Source organism: Rhinolophus sinicus, linkage group LG06, assembly GCF_036562045.2.
Source record: "Rhinolophus sinicus isolate RSC01 linkage group LG06, ASM3656204v1, whole genome shotgun sequence".
Classification (NCBI taxonomy): Eukaryota; Metazoa; Chordata; class Mammalia; order Chiroptera; family Rhinolophidae; genus Rhinolophus; species Rhinolophus sinicus.
Genome location: NC_133756.1, coordinates 122,015,315 through 122,040,061, shown reverse-complemented (window position 1 = coordinate 122,040,061; position 24,747 = coordinate 122,015,315). Strand labels below are relative to the sequence as shown.

Below are 24,747 nucleotides of genomic sequence, written 5' to 3'. Positions count from 1 at the left end.
CTTCCATCCTTCCACTATACTGGTGGGTATGTGTTTGTATATAACTGTAGTATTATTTGAATTGAGAAAAGAGTGAAATTTTCTTTGAATCTTTATTCCTGGGTCTAACTCCACTTTTTCCCTGGGGACACAGATGGGGAATTTCCCTGAAACCCAGTCAGACTTAATGTGGCTGAATAAGGTAAATCTTTTTTCAATCTCTCTACATTCTTTCTTTAGTCAGTTCATAGTTTTAAACAACTATGTTATAGGTTTCAGGTATTTTTCTTTATCTTTAATTAAATTGTTCCCATTATAATTCATGCTCCCAAACACATTTCAGTAGTTGGTAGAGACAATATTGATTATCTTTCATTATTTCAATGGACATTTATTTCAATGAAGGAATGAAAAAAAAAAAGTGTTTTCTGAATGGGGTTATTTACCGAAGATGTAGAAAGAAGAGAAATTATAGTTATGGCTAAATATTTATGTATTCCAACCACTTATAAATATCTTTAGTGACAAAGAAAAGTTCCATATAGAGTCTACTTGATAAACATTCTGCTTTCTAGGACTTAGTTTTCTTATCTACAAAATGAAAGAATTGGATGAGTTAAACTAAGATACATTCCACAATATCAGATTAAAACATCTGTGCATAAATGAGACTAAATGTATATTTGTAGAAGCCACTACTGAAGGAGATGTGGTCAGGAAATAAGTATAGGAAGAGCAAAGTTTCTGAGTCAAGATACTCAAGACCTAGACCAGCCAATTTCAAGACCTTTTAAAGGGAACTGAAAATGAGGGTGCATTTTATATTCTCACAAACCAGTGAACTTTTGCGATGTCCTGGGCCAATCTGCTCACAGGAGCAGGGAGGGCAGGGCCAGGGCTGGGCATAAAAGGAAGAGCAGGGCCAGCTGCTACTTACACTTGCTTCTGACACAGCCGTGTTCACTAGCAACCACACGAACAGACATCATGGTGCATCTGACTGGTGAAGAGAAGGGTTACGTCACCGGCCTGTGGGGCAAGGTGAACGTGGACGAAGTTGGTGGTGAGGCCCTGGGCAGGTTGGTATCCAGGTTCCAAGGCAGGCTTGTAAGAAGAGTGTATGGCAGCTGGATGTGTGGGGACAGAGCAGTCCCCTGTGTTTCTTCCAGGCACTGACTCCCTCTGTCCTCTGTGCTGTGTTCCCCCTTAGGCTGCTGGTGGTCTACCCCTGGACTCAGAGGTTCTTTGACTCCTTTGGGGACCTGTCCTCTGCTTCTGCTGTTATGGGCAATGCTAAGGTGAAGGCTCATGGCAAGAAAGTGCTAGACTCCTTCAGTAATGGTCTGAAGAATCTCGACAACCTCAAGGGCACCTTTGCTAAGCTGAGTGAGCTGCACTGTGACAAGCTTCACGTGGATCCTGAGAACTTCAGGGTGAGTCTAGATGTTCCACTATTTTCTTTTCACTTTCTAGTCAGTCTTTCACTCTGGTTTTTTCCCCTGCATGTTCTTTTTCCATGTTCCTTTTTACTTTACTATGTGTCATCATTTAATGCTTTTCAAAATATATATAGTTCTCTATTTTTTCTTTCAACATTCCATATTGTTTCCTTTCTCACAACTTTGCTTTTTAAATTAAGCTGTTTATTTAATGTGTTATCTTTTACTTCTCTCTCTTCTCCCCCCCTAATTTCCTTTTCCCTACCTAGTACCCAAATTACATATACCAGCTCTCACCTGCTACTTCTACCCTTGGAAAAATCTTCCACATGGGGATTGTAAATGTGCCTCAAAAAAAAAGGGCACAGGATATGATTCTAGAGGCTCCAACTAATTTCAAAATTAAAAAGTAATCAGAGCTTTATAGAGTCAAGACTCAATGGAAAGAAAAGGAAAGGGAATATTTGAGCATGATAAGACCAGAAGTAGGAAGTAGAGTAGCAATAGCTGCTAAAAGACAGCCCATCCTCTCATTAATTAATCAATAATTAGTATATAATATATGATAAAATATACAAATATATAGTATATATACATTTTATGTATTTATATTATATTATATATGCACATATTGTATGTGTATATATGTATATATGTATATATATAGTATATATAACATAAATGCATATATATTTACTCATTTATGCTGGTGGGGATAACCTGAGGATAAATTTGGCCTCAAGTATCGGCAAAAGAAAATGATTTTGTTACCCCCTTTCTCAGAAGCCAAGCTTGATTTCTCTGTTAATCATGTATATATGTTTATTTACCCCATTCCTGCAACTGCTGGGTAACTGCTTAAGTTCTAGGGGCACAGCTTGGAATGAGCCTGGAGTATTCTGAGTCCAAGCTGGGCCCTGGCTGCTAACCATGACCATGTCTCTTATCTCTTCCCCACAGCTCCTGGGCAACGTGCTGGTGTGTGTGCTGGCTCGCAACTTTGGCAAGGAATTCACCCCGCAGGTGCAGGCTGCCTATCAGAAGGTGGTGGCTGGTGTGGCCACTGCCCTGGCTCACAAGTACCACTGAGATCCTGGCCTGTTTCCTGGTTACTATTGGAAGACCCTGTTTCCCTAGATTCCATCTTTTGAACTTGGGGAAATAATGCCCACCCTCAAGGGTATGTCTTCTGCCTAATAAAGAACTTTCAGCTCAACTTCTTGATTCATTTCACTTATTTTATTATTATTTTTTTCCCTCAGGGGTTATGGTAAATTCTCTGAGGACCTGCACATGTGGAGATCTTGTGTCTTATAGAAAGAGGTCAAGGGAAATGAGAAAAGGAAAGGGGTCAAACACATTCACTAATGATGATACCTCTACCTCCAAAGCATAGGAATTGTCAAGAAGGGTTGACATATAGAGACAATACAGGCATAACAGGGGTTCTGTGGGGAACCTCAAACCAATGATATGGTCTTCAGTCTAATGCTCTGATATATTTTCTACAATTACTCAAAATATAATGTGCTCAATTAGAGACATAATTGTTGTTCAAGACACTGTTATGTTTTCTTTTTTTCTACTTCCTTTGCCTGCACATTGTAGCCCATAATATTATATTCCATTAAGTATTCCTGCTCTAAGGAATAACCTCCCTCTCTCACTTGTCCCAAAACACCTCTAAAACTAGTTCCTGTTCCCTCCCCTTCAGGCAAAGTTTAAGCTTGAATATCACTGGTGACCCTGGCTTCAATGAACTTTTCAATATTGCGTAAGAAAATTTTTCCACCCCCGCCCCATTTTCCACATTTCTTTTTATTTATCACACTCATTCTCCATGCTGTATAAACATTTGTGCCTGTTTTATAGTATCCTACATGACTACTGTGCCTTAAGTTCCTACATAGACATAAGCAAATATTTATTAAATGAAATAAGTGAATTAATGGATAATTATTCCTTGTTTTAAAATTCCCGAGACCAAAGGACAATTCTGACCATTGCACAGAATTCCTTGGGTATTAATGCTATAATATACAATGTAAAGTACTGATCAGACTTTTGTTTTCCGATTATAGGTAGTAAAATATCTTTGAAGGATTTCTAGAAGCTTCTTTATTTTTTAATTAGTTTTAGGTGTACAAAACAATGTAATAGTTAAACATTTGTCATTTGTATCCCTTACACAGTGATAAATCCCCTCCTCCCATTTACTACCCCTCTGACATCGCACACAGCCATTACATTTCCACTCTCTCAATTCCTAACGCTGTACTCCACTTCTTGTAACTATATATGTGTATATGTATATGTATATATATATATATATATATATATATATATATATATATATAAACTTGTAGTTGACATTCATTATTGTTCAGCTTCAGCTTCAGGTGTACAGTGCAGTGATCAGGCATCCACATCATCCCTGAGGTGGTCTCCCTGACGGGACACGTGTCCATTGGATACCCTACAAAATCTTTACATTACTGATTACATTCCCCAAATTGACTTTCATATCCCCGTGGCAATCTTGTGGTTAGTGATTATGCTTTCTAATCCCCTCACCTTTTCCCTTATTCCCACCCCCCTTCCCATCTAGCAACCCTCAGTTTTTCCTCTATGTCTCTGAGATTATTTCTGATTAGTTCATTCAGTTATTCTTTTCTTTAGATTCCACATATAAGTGAGTAGAAGCTTCTAACTTGTATGCATTTCTTTAAATCTATATCATGTTCCTGTTAATTAATTTTAGACTTGACTATCATAATCAGAAACTGTTTGAAAGTGTTTTCATAATAACTCTGCCTATATTACCAGGATATAGACAATGCACTACAATTCATGGTTTCAGCACTACATTTTGAATTGCCTGAGGGCAGAGACTTTTTATATCATTTTTTTCTTCATTGTACACAGTAGACACTGAGAGCTCTTTATATCTGAATAGGATCTTTAAGAATCACAGGCTTATATCCCAGAAGCAGGGAAATGTGAGGGAGATTGTTTTCACACTCCTGACCACAAAATGTCTCTGTAAAAATCAGATATTCAGACAAGAAGAGACTTACAGGGGATTTGAAAGAGGTTAAGAGACACTGTGGGTTTCATGGATTGGAAAGGGCGAAACAAAGTACCCTTCTTTCCTCCAAATGATTATGAAAAGAACAAAAATATATAAAGGCTTTCTCTACCCTCTTTTATTCTGTCAACTCTGGAGCTAGCTAATGAATCTAGACAAGAATTTAGGTCTAAAAAATTGCAATACTGAAGAATTCGATAGAACATATGGGACTTGCATCAAGCACAATTATAATATACTAGGCAAGCGAGTACTACTCACATTGAGAGTGAGTAGGTTGAGGGATAGAAAGAGATTTGGCAACTTATTATATTCTCATTCTTTGTTAGAGCAGAGCTTCTGTAAAAGTCTAGGAGTAGAATTAATCCCTTAAGATTTTATTTGATAACTTACCCTATGGTTATTTCTATTTCCTCCCTATCATGTTGCTTTATAGATTATATTCAATATGTTTTAATGAAAATGGGGTATTTGTGTGAGAGGAAGAAAGATGGAAAGAAAGAGGAGGCAGGGTAAGAAAGAGAGGGGGGACAGAGAGAGAGACAGAGAAGGGGAAAGGAGACGAGAGGAGAGGAGAAGAGAGGAGAAGGGGAGGGGAAGGGAGGAGAAAGAAAGAAAGCAAACTAATATTGTGAATTAAATTCTACAAATATTTCAAGATAACATAATTTAATGTCAAGGGAATTTAGCATAGTATTCTAGATGATCCATCTCTTGAGCCTCAGAGCAGTACCCTGGATGTTTGGCCTTATGAATTAATGCTTTATATATTTGTAAAGAGTGCCCATACTGAAGCCAAGATTTTACTTCTAAACATGTACAGTTTCAAATTTAACTTGGGAGAGACTGTCCATTTGCTCTCCATAAATCAACATCATGGCCCACTTAGTGAGATTAAAAAAAACAAACGGTTAATTCTGAATAAAAACCTGAAACCAATGGAGGAAATATTAATGTGAAAGTTACAGACTGAAACATTATTGTTATGGCTATACTGAATTTATTGCTTTTTACAGAGAAATATGACTTTTAAAAAATGAGTTAAACTATCCTATTCCTAAACCATTCTGTGTTTATGTTCTTTGTTTCTATGAGTTCTGTTCTTTTTGTAGCAATTTTACTTCATTTAATTTTTTTAAATTTAATTTAATTTTTGAATGGATGCTAAACTGAGGTAACCAAGAGATTGTACATGTAGGGGAGAAGAGTAAAAAATAACTGTTCCACTGAGAAAAATACAGGTTATGTTGCTGAAATGGTCTTCTTGGGGAATTTTAAATTGAGCACTAGAGCATGTACAAAAGTGTTCTAGTTGAGTGTAATTTTTAGAATGAACAACAAACCATACATCTCTGGGTGAATGTCATAATTTTCTTGAAGGAAGGTAATACTTAGCCTCTTAATCATACTCAAACTAAGCCCATTCTGGTATAGAACACTATGAATTTGGTAAACCCGACAGATGAGTAAAGTAAGAAAACTTCTGTCTCTCTTGGGGAGTGTGTGTGTGTGTGTGTGTGTGTGTGTGTGTGTGTGTGTGTTTAGTGCTCAGTGGGGCTGGAAGTAAAGCAGATATCCTGTGGTACCCTTCACAGGGTAGAAGTAAGCTCATAATAGTGAAGATGGCAGTGGGCCTAAGAAGCTTTCCAGAACCTTTGAATGCTGATCTGGATTTGAAATTGAGGCTCTGAATAAAACCACATTCATTCTTCCTTATTTTTCTCTGGTATGTCAGCTTTTCATGTCTTATTACAGCTTGCAGCATTGTCTCTGCAGGGTTACAGGTAATAGAAGGAAAAGTCTGTTTAACTCTTCAGTCATACTAAGTAGCAACGATGAAAGAGTGCAGTGACTTCTGTCCTGAAACGAGGATAATGGTAGCTGTGGTCATGGCCAGTACAAAAGAGTGGCCCATAGGTCATTCATGTCCAAAGAAGGCTTAAGGTAGAAGATGCAATAGAAAAACTTAGGGAAACCACTTCTGAGAACAGGAAATGTAAAGGAAGTCTTTAATTATGGGCTAATTTCTGTCAATCTAGATGCCAAAGCTGTAGCCTTGACAATGTGGCTATTTACAGCAAAATATAAATGTATTCTATATTATTATTTAGTAAGATCTGTGAATTTTCTGTGACACAGAATTTCTGCAAAAGACAAACTTTCCCTAGAAGCTCTCCTTTTATATACATATGCTTGACTTCTGATATCAGGAGCTTGAAATAATGTTTTGAAAACAATCTGAATGTAAAACAACAATGAAGCTAACAGAGGTTCAAATTTAATGAAACAAAACTCAAAATATAAAGGTCAAACCAAATGGTGTTTTGTTGTTGTTTTTTTTAACATTTAAAATATTTGAAAGACCTCTTTTCCTAAAAGTCAATATGTGGAATCTTTCCCCAGTGTTAGACCAAAGTAAGATCTTCTTGGCTTCAGGGTTTTAGAGAAGAATGCAAATAAATAGAAAATATTTAAATTCTATCCCTTTACACCTATAATCTTTTATGGGAATGTAATTCTGACCTAACTTCCAGATAGCCAGACAAGAGCCAAGCCTTTCCCACATATTTGAGAATAATCATAGTGAGTTTGTTCACAAGTACTTGCTGAGGCTTGGGACAGGTAAAGGGGGTGAGGAATCTTTATTTCTCTAGCAATAATGGAGAAAGTACTTTGGGGAATGGAGGAAGGGAAGTAGGATTTTTATGAATTTAATTGGAACAACTAGAAATAGGAAAGTCCTTTTCTTCTGGTTCTCCTAAAAATGTTTTTGTAGTTGGAGTCTCAGAGTATTACAGCTGAAATGATAAGAGATTTCTGTTACAGGTTTGTTGCCAGTGATGGCAGAAGAGCGAGAAAGGTGATTCTAGACATCGGGGCACCTGAATCAAAGGAAGATTGTAAGGTGGGAGAAACATGGAAAGTAAAAAATGTATGGCCCTTTCCTTACTAAAAGGAAATGGAAATTCAGGAAGGGGAAAAGATGCAGGAAGTAGAGATGATGAAAAAGAGAGAAAATAACTAGCAGGCCTTCAGGGAACTTGGGGATCCTACGCTGAGTGCAGGACTACTTGCTGCTTTTGATCTTATTATTGCATCATTTAATAGCAAGGAGCAGAATTCTATACTTCATATTTTTGCCCTTAGTCTGAGAAGTGAACAGAATTTATTACATGGGGGGAAAGAACTCAGTGGAGTGTGTGTGTGGGGTGGGTATTGGAAAAGCTGTAGGGATAGAATAGTAAATGTTAGCAAAAGAAGGTTTAAATAAACAAAATATATATAGAAAATGAAATTATGGGTGATGAATTTGAATCAAAGAAATGATTATGCACAGAGCATTCTTAGTGGCTTAAGGGAAAAAAAAATAAAATAATATGAACCAAGGCTGGAATACCTTTCCCCTTTCCTATCCTTTCTTTTAAGTCACAGAGAAGCTTCTTGGTTCTGCCAGACACTTTCCAAGATTGGTCCAGGAAGAAACAAATTATATGTCCTTGGTGAGTCTTTGAAAACATTGCTTCCCTCACGGTTACTAATGACTTTGGGTTGTTGTTGATTTTTCACTTTTTTTTATTTCTTACAAAATTGAGAGGTCTGTACATGTTTCCATCTGTGGATCCCCCCAAAATAACAGGGTAACTACTTCTCAGGACATTCTTGATTCATATTTATTCTATTTTTGATCATTATTTATTTGGTTATGTGACTAAATTAAGAAAAAAAAAAAAGAATGAGTATATATTTTCTTACCAGAAGGATTTAATCCAAACCAAGAAAAGAAAGACATACTTAGAACTGGGGCAGAAGTTTCATCCCTGCTGTCGCTGTAAATATTTTGTGTACTCTGAAGACACAGGAGGAGAGCCATCCATATACTCGTAAGTTGAACCGCAGTGGGCACATCCCTTCCACTTTCTGGAACTTGGATTCTTCATTTGTGGAATAAGAAAACTGAAGAGGCAATCTCTAAGAGATTACCAGGCTGTGATTCTTAAAAAAAAAAGAAAAAAAGATACAAGTGAAATTTCCAAAGAGGATGATTTTAAGTAGCAATTTATACTGCTGGGATATATCTAGTGAGAGAAGGCTGAGGGTCTGGAGTCAGATTCATAAGCCAGTGCGAGAACTGACTAGGACGGGTATGGCTATCATCATTCAGGCCTCACCCGGCAGAACCACACCCTGGTCTGGACCAATCTGCTCACAGGAGCAGGGAGGGCAGGGCCAGGGCTGGGCATAAAAGGAAGAGCAGGGCCAGCTGCTACTTACACTTGCTTCTGACACAACCGTGTTTACCAGCAACCACACAAACAGACATCATGGTGCATCTGACTGGTGAAGAGAAGGGTTACGTCACCGCCCTGTGGGGCAAGGTGAACGTGGATGAAGTTGGTGGTGAGGCCCTGGGCAGGTTGGTATCCAGGTTCCAAGGCAGGCTTGTAAGAAGAGTGAATGGCAGCTGGGTGTTGTGGGGACAGAGCAGTCCCCTGTGTTTCTTCCAGGCACTGACTCCCTCTGTCCTCTGTGCTGTGTTCCCCCTTAGGCTGCTGGTGGTCTACCCCTGGACTCAGAGGTTCTTTGACTCCTTTGGGGACCTGTCCTCTGCTTCTGCTGTTATGGGCAATGCTAAGGTGAAGGCTCATGGCAAGAAAGTGCTAGACTCCTTCAGTGAGGGTCTGAAGAATCTCGACAACCTCAAGGGCACCTTTGCTAAGCTGAGTGAGCTGCACTGTGACAAGCTTCACGTGGATCCTGAGAACTTCAGGGTGAGTCTCTGGGGCCCTCGATGTTCACCCTCTTCTTCCTTTTTATAGTCACGCTCATGCCATAGGGACAGGGCATAGATGTCAGGACGCAGTTTAGAATGGGCACCAGGTACTCTGGTTGCATCCTTCTGGATTCTGCAGGGCCCTGTAGTTTATTCTGCCCTCTTTGTTCACAACCATTGTTTCCTCTTATTCATCCTTGTTTTTCTCTTTGTTCTTTGCAACGTCTCCTCTTTATTTCTAAACTTTTTATTTTGAGTGTTTAATTTAAACAATTTTCTTCTTTTAATCCACTGAAAATTATCTAATACTTTCTTTCCTTTATCTCCTCCTTTCAAAGCAAGGAGGATAAAATGTGTTATTGCTGCTTGGCATGGTTCTAAAGAATAACAATGATAACAAATTCTGGATTAAGGCAGAAAGCGAGCAATGTTACTAAGTAAAAATTCAGGCTGATATGAGTGGATTTGCACCAACAGTAACATCTAAGGTCCAGCTATTTTTCTGCTTAAGTTCTAGGGGCACAGCTTGGGATGAGCCTGGAGTATTCTGAGCCCAAGCTGGGCCCTGGCTGCTAACCATGACCATGTCTCTTGTCTCTTCTCCACAGCTCCTGGGCAACGTGCTGGTGTGTGTGCTGGCTCGCAACTTTGGCAAGGAATTCACCCCGCAGGTGCAGGCTGCCTATCAGAAGGTGGTGGTTGGTGTGGCCACTGCCCTGGCTCACAAGTACCACTAAGCTTCCTTTTCTGCTTTCCAGGAAGGGCCCTTTTCGCCCCAGAGCCTAACAACAAATTCCCCACATGGGAATTTTTTGAAGGGTTTGGGCATCTGGTTTCTGCCTAATAAAGAGCATTTATTTGCACTGCATTGGTGTTTTTAAATCATTTCTGTGTCTCTTACTCAGGTGGGCACATGAGAGGTCAAGGCCGTTAAGACATAAAGAAATGAGAGGCTAGGTGCAGACTTCAGGAAAATATATCTATATCTTGGACTCCATGAGAAGAGAGGTTGTAAATAGTTAATATATGTGGAAGTAGACCCTGCTGCCTATTCTTCATTTCCCTCAGAAAAGGATTCATTTGGGGTTTATATTTTTGCTATATTTTATTTAAATCAACTATTTTGTTTAGCCTTATAGACGTCTTCTCTTTCTTCAGTTGTCCAGAACCTCACAGCCCTGTGTGCACTAAGTTCTTTTGCCTAAAGATTCTCCTGTTCTGCTGAGGTTTCCTTATGTTTTGCGATCCCCGTTGCTCCTCCCCAACCACTCTTATGCTAGTTCCCTCTGTCATCCATAGAGGGTTGGAAGGAAAGCAGGTGCCACTAGTTTCACTGCCTCTTCCCTTGAGACTTTTAATCTGTGTTTAGAAGGAGGAGGCTGCTAATATTGTGATAAATATAAAACTGAGGGCTGTTTTGTGGCTTGGTCTTCACTGCTGTCTTGAAATCCTGTTATGGGCTTACACCAAAAGAATCCCATTCTCCTCAGGATGTTGTGCGTTCATATCCAGAAAGTGACCTGAGTTCTGTTCTCTTTTTTATCCTGCATCTGATGGCTTCTCTGCCTGTGTAGTCATTTGCATAGTGTTACCATCAGCAGCACTCTCTAATTTTATTTCCTCAATTAATAGCCACTTATGTGGATGCTAGGTTCTGGAAGTAAAATATAAACTTGGAATGGTTCTTCTCTCCTCCTAAACCCCAGTTCTAAATCTAGTTAAGAAGATCCTGAAACTAAGGCATCCAACAAATGACTATAAATGAGTGTGTACAACATTTTATGAGATCAGAGGATGAAGTCCTAAACGTGAAATGAATCATAAGGATAAGTAGATATTTGTCAGAAAGAGAAGAAAAAATAAGAAAAAATAATGGAAAGGGAGATTAGCATATGCCAAATCACTGAGGAATACAGTTATGAATTTGGTATTCTGAGAATTTCAAGTAAGTAGAAAAGATAATTGAAGCAAAATTGCCTGCAAGGATATAGGGTAGGGCAGGATAGGATAGGACAGGATAGGATATGATCATGAACTTTGGTGAACACTATGGTGGATATGTTTAAAATTAAAAATCCATAAATGAGAGAATACAATCTCTCTATTATGCATTATGCATAAGAGATGCTTGTACTGAGAAGTGACAGGTGAGATGGCATAGAATAACAGTTTAGAACATAAGCTTTGAAATCAGACAGCTTGTATTGAAAACAACATTACCTCTTATGAGCTCTGAGCTTATGGAAATCACTTATGTTTCCTGAACCTCATTTTTCTTGCCTAAAATACCCAAAATGATATATATCTTTCTTATGGTGTGATTGCAAGGATTAAGTGAGATAAAGTGTAAAAAACGTTTATTGCAATATCTGACATTTTACAATGCCTGACACATGGCATAGCAATGTAATCTAAATAGTGTTTTTTTTATAATTATTATAAATAATGCATAAGGGTAGAGTGGTATTGTTAATAATATTGATGATAATGCCTGAAAGAGTTGTCTCAAAGAGAAAAACCATAGCCAGAAATCATATTCCTAGGCTAGTGCTATCCATGCTCCCCAACCTCTCATATTCAGGAATCTGTGTGATGTGATCATCATTGAATAGCCTCAGCTGAGTGTATCAGTCAGGATCTAATTAGTGTATCAATCACTTCCTGGATATGAATGTGGTGAAACCATACAACGATTTAGAAATAGAAATTTAATTATAAATAATTGTTAACTCTAACTGGAGATTGGAGAAATGGAAATAGTCAATAAGGAGTAAAGAAGACTTTTAAAATATAAAAATAAAAGACACAGGGAGTAGTCACTGTTCCTATGCAGTAGTTTTGAGATATAGCAATCGATTGAGTAACAAATTGGGAGAGGTCTTTCTCCTGGGACTGATATCCATACCTCTTGAGAGAGAGCATGTTCAAGACTCAACAGAAGGTTGAACAATTTTTGAGGCTGCAAAGCTGCCCAAGGGGAGATGCTTAAGAAGCCATCCATTGTGAGGTACCATGCCAGCATCACTTATTGAGACTCTGTTCCCTAAGGTGCCAACAGTGGTCACCATGTGAGGGAACTGAACCTCAGATCTTCCTATGAAACTGCCTGTGGGTGTAAGAGGAGAAGTGATTCATGGGAAAATTCCAGAAGAACAACACTCTACTGCAAAGCCACCCAAGTGAGTGTAAAAGGGAGCCATTCACAAGAGGTGCTACACTGAAACACTCTGCCGCAAAGCCAAGTGTGCTGCTAGAAGCTGAGCACCTTGCCATAGAGACAGAGATTATTGCAGGATCCTGCCTAGAGAACTAGGAAGAGAATTCCCTTCCTCCTCTAGTGCCTGTCCAGCACACTCTACTGACAAAAAATAATGGGCCAACTGAGAAAGGAGAATTATCAAGTTTACCTTCATTATCATAGAATGGGCAATTAAGAGTGAAGTTGGAATTGAGAGGCAATAAATGCATTGATAACTGACAACCTGGCATACAGCAGATTTTTCGTCAGTTAAAGTGCGCAGTGTAATAGGTCACAAAAACCCAATTAGAATTAGAAAACAATAAAGCAGTAGTGAAAGGCTTAATCAACAATAAAAGTAGGGTAGATTTTATTTACCACTCTTTGAATCAACAGTTGTTCCTCTGTATGACTATAAATTTGACAGATTTTTTCAACTTGTTCACATGCTAGGCAAAGCGAGAGAGGTGTCTTTTTTGCACTCTCATACCCAAACAGAAATCTAGTTTGGGTTACTACTTCCTTTTTTGTTTTTGTTTCAATGATGGTAATAATTTTGAAATTCAAGCACAGAGTTGAGTTCATTATACTTTTCAGTTTATGACAGATTATCAACACCACTCCAAAAAAAAGTTTTTATTTTATTTTCTCCTTTATACTTCATTCTTACATTATTATCCCATTTTGCGAAGGATATACTTAAACACTGTTCATGTACTCTTGCAAAATACACAATGATTGTATGTATTTTAATTTACACAAATTGTATTTCCTCATAAAATCTCATTTTTGTTTGCCTTTCTCACTCAATATATTAAATGAGAACCCAGTTGATTGTTTCTCAAAGCTGCAAAAGTAATATTCATTTATTACATTTTACTTAGCCTTTCCCCTTGTGATGGATAGTGAGGTTGTCTCCCATTTTCATACTGATGTTTCATGAGCAGCAATAAAATGAACATATTTCAGTGCATTCTCTTAGGAGACCAAATAGCTTGAGTTATATAAACATAGGTGGCACTGCTTGGTCATAAAATTTATTAATATTTAATTTGTAACTATTGGTGGACAGCTTTCACGAATTACATATACAATTTATATTTCTATTAGCATTTCTATTCAACATTTGATTTTATTCAACTTTCTAATGTTTTGTCATTATGAGTTCAAACTAATATCACCTCTTCTTAAAATTGATATTTATATAATTACTACTTTATTTAAGAATCATTAATTATCTTCTAGGCAATTCACTCTTTGTACGAATTACTTATTCATATATTTTGTTCAATTTTTAATTATTTTCCTATCTCATGATAAATTTCAACATTTCTTTTCAACTGTCTTTAAATGTTAAAAATGTTTTTCTCCATTGTAATCTGTATACTAACTCTGTCTGTTGTATTGAGCTGAAATGCTTAATTCTTCTCATTACTTGTACCTGAAAAACTGATTGAAGATTTCTTCCCCTAATATTTAAACACAAAGATTTTTCCCTTAACATTGCGTTGTCGATTTACTTTAATTTTGAAGTATGTACTTTACATGAAATTCTTTTTGTATATGCAGGGTGATAGAAATACAGCTTCACATTTTTTTCAAGTCATTAATGGTTTTTCAAAATATCATCTACTAATCAATTTATTCTTTTGTTTTGTGATGTCATCCTTGCCATGACTCAGGATCCCATAGATACAGTGGTCTATTTCCAAACTCTCTGTATGTTCCATTGTTCTGTTTGTTGATTCTTCCACCAGTATAATATTTATTTTAATTTAAAAAATTAACTATGATTTTGCAGTATGATTAAATATCTGATGTGCTTTTTCTAAATTATCCTTTCATGTACATTTAGAATGGATCTGTACTCTAAATGACAAATTCTTTTAAAATATATTTTTAATATTTAATTACATTTAACATACAATATTCTATTAGTTTCAGGTGTACAACATAGTGATTAGACATCCATATAACTTACAAAGTTATCACCCTGATCAATCTAGTACCCATGTGACACCATACATAGTTATTACAAATTAGTGACTATATAATTATTACAATATTAGTGACTATATTTCTTATGTTATGCTTTATGTCCCCATGACTATTTTGTAACTACCGATTTGGATTTCTTAACCCCGTCCCCTTTTTTACTCATACCCCCAAAACTCCTATCTGGCAACCATCAAAATGTTTTCTGTATCTATGAGGTTGTTTCTGTTTTGTTTATTTTGTTCTTTAGATTTCACATATCATCAACATCACATTGAATATGTTTTTCTCTGTCTGATACTCCACTCAGCAAAATACCCTCCAGGTCTATTCATGACACCCCAGATGGCAAGAACCCATTTCCTTCCATAGCTGAGAAATATTCCATTGTATATATATACAACCTCCTCTTTATCCATTCTACCATCGGCAGACACCCAGGCTGCCTTAACATCTTGGTCATTGTAAACAATGCTGCAATGAACATATGGCTGCAGCATATTGAAGTAGCATTTTGGGTTTCTTCAGATAAATACCCAGAAGTGGGATTAGTGGGTCTGTCTTTGTCTCTTGTTACAGCCTTTGTTTTCAAGTATACTTTATCTGGTACAAGTATTGCTACCCTTTTTTGTTTGTTTGTTTCCATTTTTATGAAATGTCTTTTCCCCATCTCTTTACTTTCTGTGTGTGTCTTTCCATTCGAAGTGAATCTCCTGTTGGCACCATATGTAAGGATTTTGTTTTATTATCCATTCATCCCTCCTACATCTTTTGACTGGAACATTTAATTCATTTACATTTAAAGTAATTTTGATAAATATGTAGTTATTTATATTTTGTTATTCATAATTTTGATCTTTTTTTTTTTTTTTCCATTTTGGAGAAGTCCCTCTAACATTCATTGTAATACTGGCTTGGTGATGATGAACTCCTTTAGCTATTTCTTGTCTGGGAAGCTCTATCTGTTCTTCGATCTTAAATGATAGTCTTGCTGGGTAGAGTACTCTTGGTTGTAGGTCCTTGTTTTTCATCACCTTGAATACATCCTGCCAATATCTTATGGTCTGCAAAGTTTCTGTTGAGAAATCAGCTGACAATCTTATTGGTGCTCCCTTATAAGTTACTAATTGCCTTTCTCTTGCTGCTTTTAGGATTCCCTCTTTGTCTTTAACCTTTACCATTTAATTATAATGTGTCTTTGGGTTCATCTTGTTTGGGACTCTCTATTTCCTGGACTTTTATGTCTATTTCCTTCTCCAGGTTAGGAAATATTTCAGTCATTATTTCTTCAAACAGGTTTTCAATTCTTGCTTTCTATATTTTCCTTCTGGAACCCCTATGATGCGCGCATTTTTATGCTTGATGTTGTCCCCCAAGGTCTCTTAAACTATCCTCACTTTTTTTAGATTCATTTTTCTTTTTGCTCTTTTGATTGGGTATTTTATGCTACCTTGTCTTCCAAATCACTGATTCAATCCTCTGCTTCACCTAGTCTGCTGGTGATTCCTTCTAGTACATTCTTCATTTCAGTTATTGTATTTTTCACTTCTGACTGGTTCTTTTTTATGATTACTATGTCCTTTTTTATGCTTGCTATTTTTTTGTTGAAGTTCTCACTAAGTTATCTGGGCATTCTTATAACCAATGTTTTGAACTCTGTATTTGGTAAGTTGCTTGCCCCTATTTTGTTTAGTCTTTTTTTTTTTTTTTTGGATTTTTCTCCTATTCTTTCATTTGGGATGTATTTCTTTGTTTCCTCATTTTGATGGACTCTCTGTGTTTGCTTCTGTGTATTAGGTAGATCTGCTATGTCTCCCAGTCTTGGCTGAGTGGCCTAATGTAGTGCATGCCTTCTGGAGCCCTGGCATAGTCTCCATGGTCCCCTGCTCTGCGTTCTCCAGGAGTGTCCCTTGTGTGGATTGTGTGTGTCCTCTGTTATACTTCAGCCATGATTGCTATTGGCACATCAGTGTGTGGGATTGACCCTCAGGTCGATTGGCTGTGGCATTAACCACATCCACAGTTTATGGGATGCTGTGTAGCTGGCTATCCTATTGAGGGAGATTTGCTCAAGTGAGCTCTGGTAACTGTTGAGATTGCCTTTGTATGTGCCACTTGTGGGCCTAATTTGGTGGTGCGCTGCTGTGGTCTGAAGCCAAGTCTGTTATTCCTGGGACCTCTTGGGATGAGCTCTGGTGCAGGCCCAGGTCACCCACTGCCTGTGACTGGTTGGAGTCTACCTGGTAGGAGCTACAGAGTGCTCTGTGGCTATTTGCTGCCTGTGCTAAACCTGAAGGCACATGGGAGAGGCCACACTGTGAACCGAGGATATCTGCCACCAGTACCAGACCTGGGGTGGCTCCACAAAAAGCCGGGACATCTCGAGGCCTGCTGCCACCTGTTGTCTCCAATTAGGTTCAGCTGCTGAGAAAGGCTCGTGTGGTACGTGAGTTGAGTGAGGCAAAGTCTCAGGTAGTCACCAGGGTGGGATGAGTTATGTTGTCCAAGTTAATGTAGATTCTGGTTTAGTGCCAGTGCTGAGCCTGTAGCTACCCATCAAAAGTCTCAGGTCACACCAAGGCCAGTTGCTGCCCATCTTGGGCTTGCAGACTCCTGTAGTTTTCTGAGAAAAACTGTAATGTGGGTGGGGCTGGTTGCTCACTGAGAAAATGCCTCTGGCCTTGAGAGAGTGGGTGGGGTAGGGTCCCAGTGGTGCTCACCAGACCAGTTCAGATTCAGATTTGGCCATGGGCATGGGAGAGACCTCAACAGAGGAAAGAGGGCATCCACCTGCTGGCTGCATGGGAGAAGGACCCCACACAGGTAACACGGTGACTATCCTCCAGCCCTTGCTCAGAAGCCACACACCTCAGTCTGCCTCTGATGCCCCCCCCCTCCCAAGTCACCATCCCTTTGCCAATGTCCAGCCTGAGTGAATGCAAATGAATGAGTTGTATGCTGACACTTTCAGAGGATGTCTGGGTTTCCCCACAGCCTTCTGTCCCATCTGGATAGTTGGAATCCCCACTGTTTTTCACAGTCAGATGTTGTGGGGGTCCATGTCCCCAGTACCAGTACTCCCAATTGGGAAGCCTGGTGTGGAGCTGGAGTCCCTCACTACTCGTGGGGAATCTCCACAGCCAAGCTATCCCTTTTGACTCTCAATTATACAGAGGTTTGGGGCCAGCCCATTTTACATCTCCACCCCTCCCCCCTAGTCTTGATGTGTCTTCTTCTTTATATCCTTAGTTATAAAACTTCTGTTCAGCTAGATTTCAGATGGTTCTCCAGGTTGATTGTTCTATAATTTAGTTGTAATTTTAATGTGTTCATGGAAGGAAGCAGGCACAGTGTTTATCTACTTAACTGTCTTGGATCTCCAACTGCTCAATCAATTACTTCTATATCATTCTCTTTCTCAGATGCATGTGACAATAAGATATTTCCATACAAATTTATGATATGCTCTTTGGTCCCTTTGGTCAACCTGAATCATTAATTTTAATTTACAGTCTTATAGTGTCTAATATCCTCATTCTGAAACTAAATCAGATGGCATTGAAAAGATTCAGAAATACCGAAATGAAGTTCATAGAGGAACTATTGGAAGGAGAAAATAGAGATAAAGGTAGCTTTGCTTTATTTGTAAGAGAGCAAAATGCATAAGAAAACTGACCTCAGTCTCTGATAAGCCCTGAGCTGCTGCTAAAACAGTATGCCCAGCATATGAAGTAGGGGACTTTAGGTCTTCACAGGAGCTGCTCCTCTCTCTTCCTCTGTTCCCCACCTGCCTACTCATTGTGACAATAGACTTAGGAATTAAACTTCACCATAATATCAGCTTTTGCACCTAAACAAGGGTTAGGAAGCCTTGATCCATGGAGAAAAGGGATGAAATAAAAGGTAACAAAAATACTTAAAAAGAAAAAAAAAAGTTGAGAAGGGAGAGAGAAGAAAGTAGAGTGACAGGAAGGTATACTGGACATTGATTTCATTTTTTCTCTACCAGAAATAGACTGAAATAACAGAAGATTTAGAATAGGCAATCTTCCCCTTCCTTTTTCTTTATGTATTATACCCAGCTGTGTTAAAGAATGATCTGTCTGCATGAAAGAGATTTCCTACCTTAGTGAGGTGATACAGCCTCCTCTGAAATTTAACGTGATCTTTTTGGGAGAATGACCTTGAGTGGAGTGTGGGGTCTACTTACGTGCCCTGGCATTTCACTCATTTTGTTTCTACTGGGGCCAACCTGCCTCATGCAGTTGTTTTCCTCATCCAATTCCTAGTTAAGTATGGGCAAAAACATGTGCACTGGTTATTGCTGTTCCAAGATGCAGTCATGGGTAATTTAAACATACTGGAACTCAGTTTCCTCAATGCAAAAATAAACAGTTCGGTAGTATGCACTACAGAAGAACACATACATACTGTATGACACAGCAATTTCCAGAAATTCAAATGTATGTATATGTGTGTTTACAAAAACTGTACAAGAATTTTCGTAGAAGTCTTATTCATTATAGTCAAAAGCTCGAAAGAACCCAAATACCCATCAATAGTAGTGGCAATAAATTTATTGTGGTATATTCATAAGATGAAATAGCATCCAACAATAAAAAAAAAAATTTTGACTACAGTTATATCAACAACATGAATGCAATTCACAAGTATTATGTTGCATAAGTAAGTCAGAGATAAGAAGCATAATCACATTCAATTTGTATACATTTTTAAAAAGAGGAGAAGTTAATCAATCATGTAGATAAAATGAGACATATCAGGATAGTGGTTAACTTTGGGGAGAATGAGCCTAATGACAAAGAGGGAACACATGGGAGTCTTCTAGGATACTTTAAAAATATATTTTAATGTTTAGTAGAAAAAATACAACTGGCAAATAAAATGTGGAATATGCTCAAAACAGGCTACGGTTAAAAAAGTAGGCCAAAAATAAGTAAATAATGGCATGAGAGACAAATATATACATATGAGATTAGAAAGGTGGTATGTAATTTAGAATACTTTTGATGTTCTATTTCCTGATCTGAATTGTTTCATTTGCAATTTCCTCATTTTGGCTGCCTCTCTGTGTTTGTTTCAATGTATTATGTAAATCTGCTATGTCTCCCAGTCTTGACTAGGTGGTCTTATGTGCTGTTCTTCTTTGCAATTGTTAATTAAGCTGTACACTTATGATTTATGTACATTTCTATATGAATATTATACTTAATATATTTTAAAACAAAATTAAACAATGGGAAAAGCCAGATTATTTTTTTGGATTTCAAGGAATGCCTACGGACTGAGGTATTAAGACAGGCTTACATTATTTTAATTAAATAGATTTAAAGTTTCACCACCACATCAGCTTTTGTACCTAAATCTCAGTAAACAGTCTTAACTCCATGGAGAAGAGGGAGGAAATAAAAAAGCAATAGAAATACCTGTGAAAAGGAAAGGCAGAGCCTAGAAAAACAAAATAAACAGAAGGAGGTTCCTTGCTACATCTTGTGCTTTTTAAGGTGTTGTTATGCTACATTTTACGCACATGGTCTTGGGAAAGATAAATAAAGTAATAAGTGGCAGAACTAAGATTTTTCTCATCCAAAAGCCAGTGCTGTTCTGACTACATAATACTGCCCCCATTCTAGAATAATGGATCCTTTCAAATAGTTACCACTTTCAGTCTAAGAGACACAATTGGCTCATACCTGATTTGTAGACCATGAAATCTGGTTAGTCTTATTTCCAAACATGCTTAGCTCTGGTGTCTCAGATAAGGAGCCTTTATCACCTCTGGAATATTCTAGAAATCTAAAGATATAGGAATTCTAGGAATCTCAGACATTAAAATGTTGTATCTGCTACAATTTCACAATATAGCAATAGCCAATAAACACTAAAATTTAACTCATATGGTCTATTTTCACACAATCCAAAATCCATTGCCAAAGGCCACAGCAAGGAAGACTCTCAGCACTGCATCTATCAAAATAGATGAATCTTGGACAGGAAAGGTGAGGTGCCATGTTAGTTACACATGGTCCCATGCAAACCCTACAGGGAAGTCTACCATCTTTTCTTCCCAGTAACACCACATCATGATAACATTCTGGTGAATTACACTAAGTACTTCCCTTCCCTTAGTTAGTTCCCTTCCTGTATTTTCCCAACCATTCTTTCTCTGGTTCAGATTAGACTTTCACAGGATAGGTTGATTTTTGCCCCCCACGATCCTACGATCATGGCCAGTGTTACTCCGTGCACAAGGTATTGCAGCCAAGAGCCCTATCTCTGTGGCAGCAGTAGGGCTAGCAGGCAAGTCATGTTAACTAGGGATGCTCTGGAGGCCATGCCATCCTTGGGAATTTGGATTCCCACTGTTTGTGTAGGAAACTCGGGCAATCATTTGGGGATTCCTCACTATTAGTCATCCTTGACTCTACTGCCTATAACATCCCTCTCTCCTATGCTCTGGGGACACATTACCTCTGTAATAACAGTTATCTGGGCCTAGACTCTACTTTTGGCAAAGTACTGCTTCCTCTGTTGGGGACGAAGCAGACAAATTTGAGGAGCTAATTTACTTCTCATATTCTCCTATTGTAGAGGATAGTGGAAAAGGAAATTAATGCCAGTATATGAATTCAAAATTTCATTGTTAATAACATTTTTATCAAGCATGTAAAGATGATTATGGTACTATAAATTTCCATGAATAAATCTTGGTTCTAGATGTAAATATGTACTATCCATAAATTTTCTAGATCTCTTTCTGAAGGCCTTACTGATTTAATATGACAATTTTTTTTATCATTGGCAAAGCTATTCTTCTCCACTATGTGAAGATCAGAAAATGAGAGAAGTGATAGAGAAGGAGATTATAGATGGTTTTACGGAAGCCATAGAAATGCTTTGGAGAACAATGGGACTTGAATCTCACAGACTGGATTTCGGTACTTAGTTTCTTAGGCAGTCGCTACAAGTTTCTTTATCTTTATAATGAGATTACTGAATTATATTTTCTCAGTCTATTCTGTAATTTACAATTTTAAATATGTGTAACATTTAAGTATTTACACTCAGAAATTTAAGTCTGTATTTTAGTATAATTAAAGATAGATTTAGTTGCTGCCTTTTTTGCACTTTTCTGCTTGGTTTTCACCTTTTATTTAATGTTTATCATTTTATTACATCTTTTTTTTATTTAAGTTCTCTCACATTTTCTTAAATATGGGGAAAGTGTTAATATAAAACAAAGTCCCTTGAGAGAGATTATTTACGTCATAGTTTAATTAAATCACACAAGTCCTAATGGAAGTTTCTTAAATACCCAGATGGTCACAGTTAAACAGATGCACCATGTAATGTAATTTTTGTCATGCTTCTAAATTATGAATAATAATTTTTCAATATTTCAATCATGATGGCAGTATTATTTGTAGATATCTTATGCAATATAAATACACAAAATCTATAATAAATAATAAGAAATAAGCAATAATATATCATAAGTACATCATTAACAAAATTAATCATCATAACCTTTCTTGTAAACTGAGATTTTAAGCCTACTTTGGGTTTGTGGTACATACATTTTCTCCAATGATAGCATACAACGTCTGACAATTAAGTTCGCGAACTCATCCTAGAAAAATTACTACACACCTCATTGTTGAATATCACTACTGTCACCTTTGAAGTGCTCCCCTTGGGAAGCTATGCACTGATGTCTGCACCTAGTCCACCCTTCAAAACAATTTTGGAACTCTTTCTGGAATGGCCATCAGAGCTGTCGTCATATCACCCTTGATGTCCTGAATGTCATCAAAATATCTTCCTTTCAATATTTCCTTTATCTTTGTGTAAAGAAAGAAGTCATTAGGGGCCAGATCAGTTGAGTAGGGAGGGTGTCCCAATACAGTTATTTGTTTACTGGCTAAAAACTACCTCACAGACAGTGCTGTGTGAGCTGGTGCAGTGTCATGATGCAAGAGCCATGAATTGTTGATGAAAAGTTCAGGTCCTCTAACTTTTTCATGCAGCCTTTTCAGCACTTCCAAATAGTAAACTTGATTAACTGTCCAGTTGGTACAAATTCATAATGCAGAATCCCTCTGATATCAAAAAAGGTTAGCGACATTGTTGCTACAAGTTTGCAAATTTATTTGTCTGTGAACTTAATTGTATTCAAAACCTCTGAACACCCAATTCTTTGGGCTAGATTTATAGAAGGTTTTTTAAATCTCTTCAGCCATGCCACAACACTTAAAGGCTTGGCCTCACTTATGCTTAGCCAGTTCTAAAACAAACCTGCTTTTTTTTTTTGGTCAAAAAATCTGAAGACATTTATTCATGAAGGTATATGTACCCCGATGTTCATTGCAGTATTATTCACAGTGGCCAAGACATGGAAGCAACCAAAATGTCCTTCAATAGATGACTGGATAAAGAAGACGTGGTACATATACACAATGAAATATTATTCGGCCGTAAGAAAGATGAAATACTGCCATTTGAAACAACATGGATGGATCTTGAGATTATCATGCTAAGTGAAATAAGTCAGACAGAAAAAGTCAAGAATCCTATGTGGGTATAAAACTGAAACCAACAAACGAACCAGACAAATAAACAAACAAAAACTTAAAGACACAGACAACAGTTTAGTGGTTACATAGGGTAAGGGGGGAGGTGGGTGGTAGATGAGGGTAAAGGGGATCAAATATATGGTGATAGAAGGAGAACTGACTCTGAGTGGTGAACACACAATGCAATATATAGATGAGGTATTATAGAATTGTACATTTGAAACCTATATAATTTTACTAACAAATGTCACCTCAATATTTTAATAATAATAATTTTTTAAAAACCTGCTTTTTGCATCCTTGAAGAAAGGAAAAAAAAAAAAAAAAATCAATGAACTGCTTCTGCCCCCTGCTGTTTGCCAGATGAGATCTTTAGAGGAATTGTCCATCAAAGAGTGACAATCTAGTCTATTGTTCAAAGCAGGTCCTGGGTGGGTGTCATTAAATACCTATGCTGAAGAACAAGCAAAAACCTGAATTGTTTTGGCAAAAAACCCCAATGTTTTCTATTTAATATAAAGACACTGACTTTTAAATCCAGCACTTTTCCTCTATGGTTTTAGGGTATTGGTCATCACCCACCTAATCTGAAAAAAGCAGCTAGTATTCACATAGGGAATCATTTCTACAAGATAGAAATAAAAGACAGATACCTGGACTAGTAGGTCAGTTTGAATCAGAGAGCATCAGAAGAAAAGAGTCCCTGGAAAGCATGATCTGTTTAGTTTGACCACAGATGTGCTTTCCAAATCAATATTCCTGAATTCCAAACAAAATGCAGAGGGAATACCATAATCCTATCACTTCCCTAGACTCAAATTCACTGCTGCTCATTCTGTCTAATTATTTATTTTATGCCAGACATTGTTCTGGTTGCTAGAAATTAAAACAAAATAAGATTACACATACTGACTTTGAGGTGGCATAACACAACATGATGTTTGGGAAAATAAAAGGCCTTTTTTTTTCTTTTCCCTTTTTTTAGCACAGGTGGAGAATATGGTGCATCTGACATATACGAACACTTTCCTCTTGAAATCTTCATTTGTTGGTATCAACAACCCTATTATCTCCTGATTCTCATCCTACCTCTCAAAATAGGATTAAAAAAAGTCTCCAACATTTATTTCTCTTCTATTGCTAAAAGGCTGATATCCTCTGTGGAGGCACCATGTACATTGTGGCTAGTTTGAAGATGCCTGAATGAAAGTATGTGCTTTTAATGTATGTCTATATCCAGTAGACTGTTGGATCATTTTGTCAACAATCCTAGGACCTTCTCTATATTTGGGTTCGGCTTGGTATGATAGGAATCATATTTCAATTCTGAGAATTATGCCAAAGGTCAGCAAGAATTCCTAGGGCAGCATCTGTTTTATATGTCATATAAACCTTATATATGTTGATACAAGATTAATAGCATGTAGCCAGCAAGGATCAGATGTGTACATATTGAGTGTTTAGTTCTCATGGCATTTTTACAAAGTGTTTGCATTTATCTTGTTTTTATACCGCTGTAATTGCGCAACTTTAGTTTATAGATTACTTCATTAATTCAACAATTATTTAATAAATACCCACTCTATGCTAAGTCTCATTTTGCATATCAAATGAGCAAAAAAACAGTCATGGTCTTAATTTTC

The 24,747-nt window shown here is 37.4% G+C and overlaps 2 protein-coding genes and 1 long non-coding RNA gene across 3 annotated transcripts; all 3 read left to right on the top strand.

Moving 5' to 3' along the window:
• Nucleotides 1–901: 901 nt before the first annotated feature.
• Nucleotides 902–2,634, top strand: LOC109436980 (hemoglobin subunit beta). Its single transcript, XM_019715866.2, has 3 exons — nucleotides 902–1,058; nucleotides 1,190–1,412; nucleotides 2,379–2,634. The coding sequence occupies exons 1-3, from the start codon at nucleotides 967–969 to the stop codon at nucleotides 2,505–2,507; spliced, it is 444 nt and encodes a 147-aa protein (XP_019571425.2). The 5' UTR covers nucleotides 902–966; the 3' UTR covers nucleotides 2,508–2,634.
• A 3,393-nt stretch (nucleotides 2,635–6,027) lies between these two features.
• Nucleotides 6,028–8,415, top strand: LOC141572226 (uncharacterized). The gene is made up of 4 exons (XR_012497493.1): nucleotides 6,028–6,232; nucleotides 7,333–7,411; nucleotides 7,933–8,006; nucleotides 8,263–8,415. It is a non-coding gene; the product is annotated as an uncharacterized LOC141572226 (long non-coding RNA).
• A 348-nt stretch (nucleotides 8,416–8,763) lies between these two features.
• On the top strand, nucleotides 8,764–10,145 carry LOC109436930 (hemoglobin subunit beta). Its single transcript, XM_019715810.2, has 3 exons — nucleotides 8,764–8,920; nucleotides 9,053–9,275; nucleotides 9,886–10,145. Exons 1-3 carry the CDS (start codon nucleotides 8,829–8,831, stop codon nucleotides 10,012–10,014), a joined length of 444 nt encoding a protein of 147 aa, XP_019571369.2. The 5' UTR covers nucleotides 8,764–8,828; the 3' UTR covers nucleotides 10,015–10,145.
• The last annotated feature ends 14,602 nt before the right edge of the window (nucleotides 10,146–24,747 follow it).

Coding starts and splice junctions, on each gene's coding strand:
- LOC109436980 (XM_019715866.2), top strand. CDS start 967: ATGGTGCATCTGACTGGTGAAGAGAAGGGTTACGTCACCGGCCTGTGG. Junction 1,059..1,189: donor GGTGGTGAGGCCCTGGGCAG/GTTGGTATCCAG, acceptor GTTCCCCCTTAG/GCTGCTGGTGGTCTACCCCT. Junction 1,413..2,378: donor TGGATCCTGAGAACTTCAGG/GTGAGTCTAGAT, acceptor TCTTCCCCACAG/CTCCTGGGCAACGTGCTGGT.
- LOC109436930 (XM_019715810.2), top strand. CDS start 8,829: ATGGTGCATCTGACTGGTGAAGAGAAGGGTTACGTCACCGCCCTGTGG. Junction 8,921..9,052: donor GGTGGTGAGGCCCTGGGCAG/GTTGGTATCCAG, acceptor GTTCCCCCTTAG/GCTGCTGGTGGTCTACCCCT. Junction 9,276..9,885: donor TGGATCCTGAGAACTTCAGG/GTGAGTCTCTGG, acceptor TCTTCTCCACAG/CTCCTGGGCAACGTGCTGGT.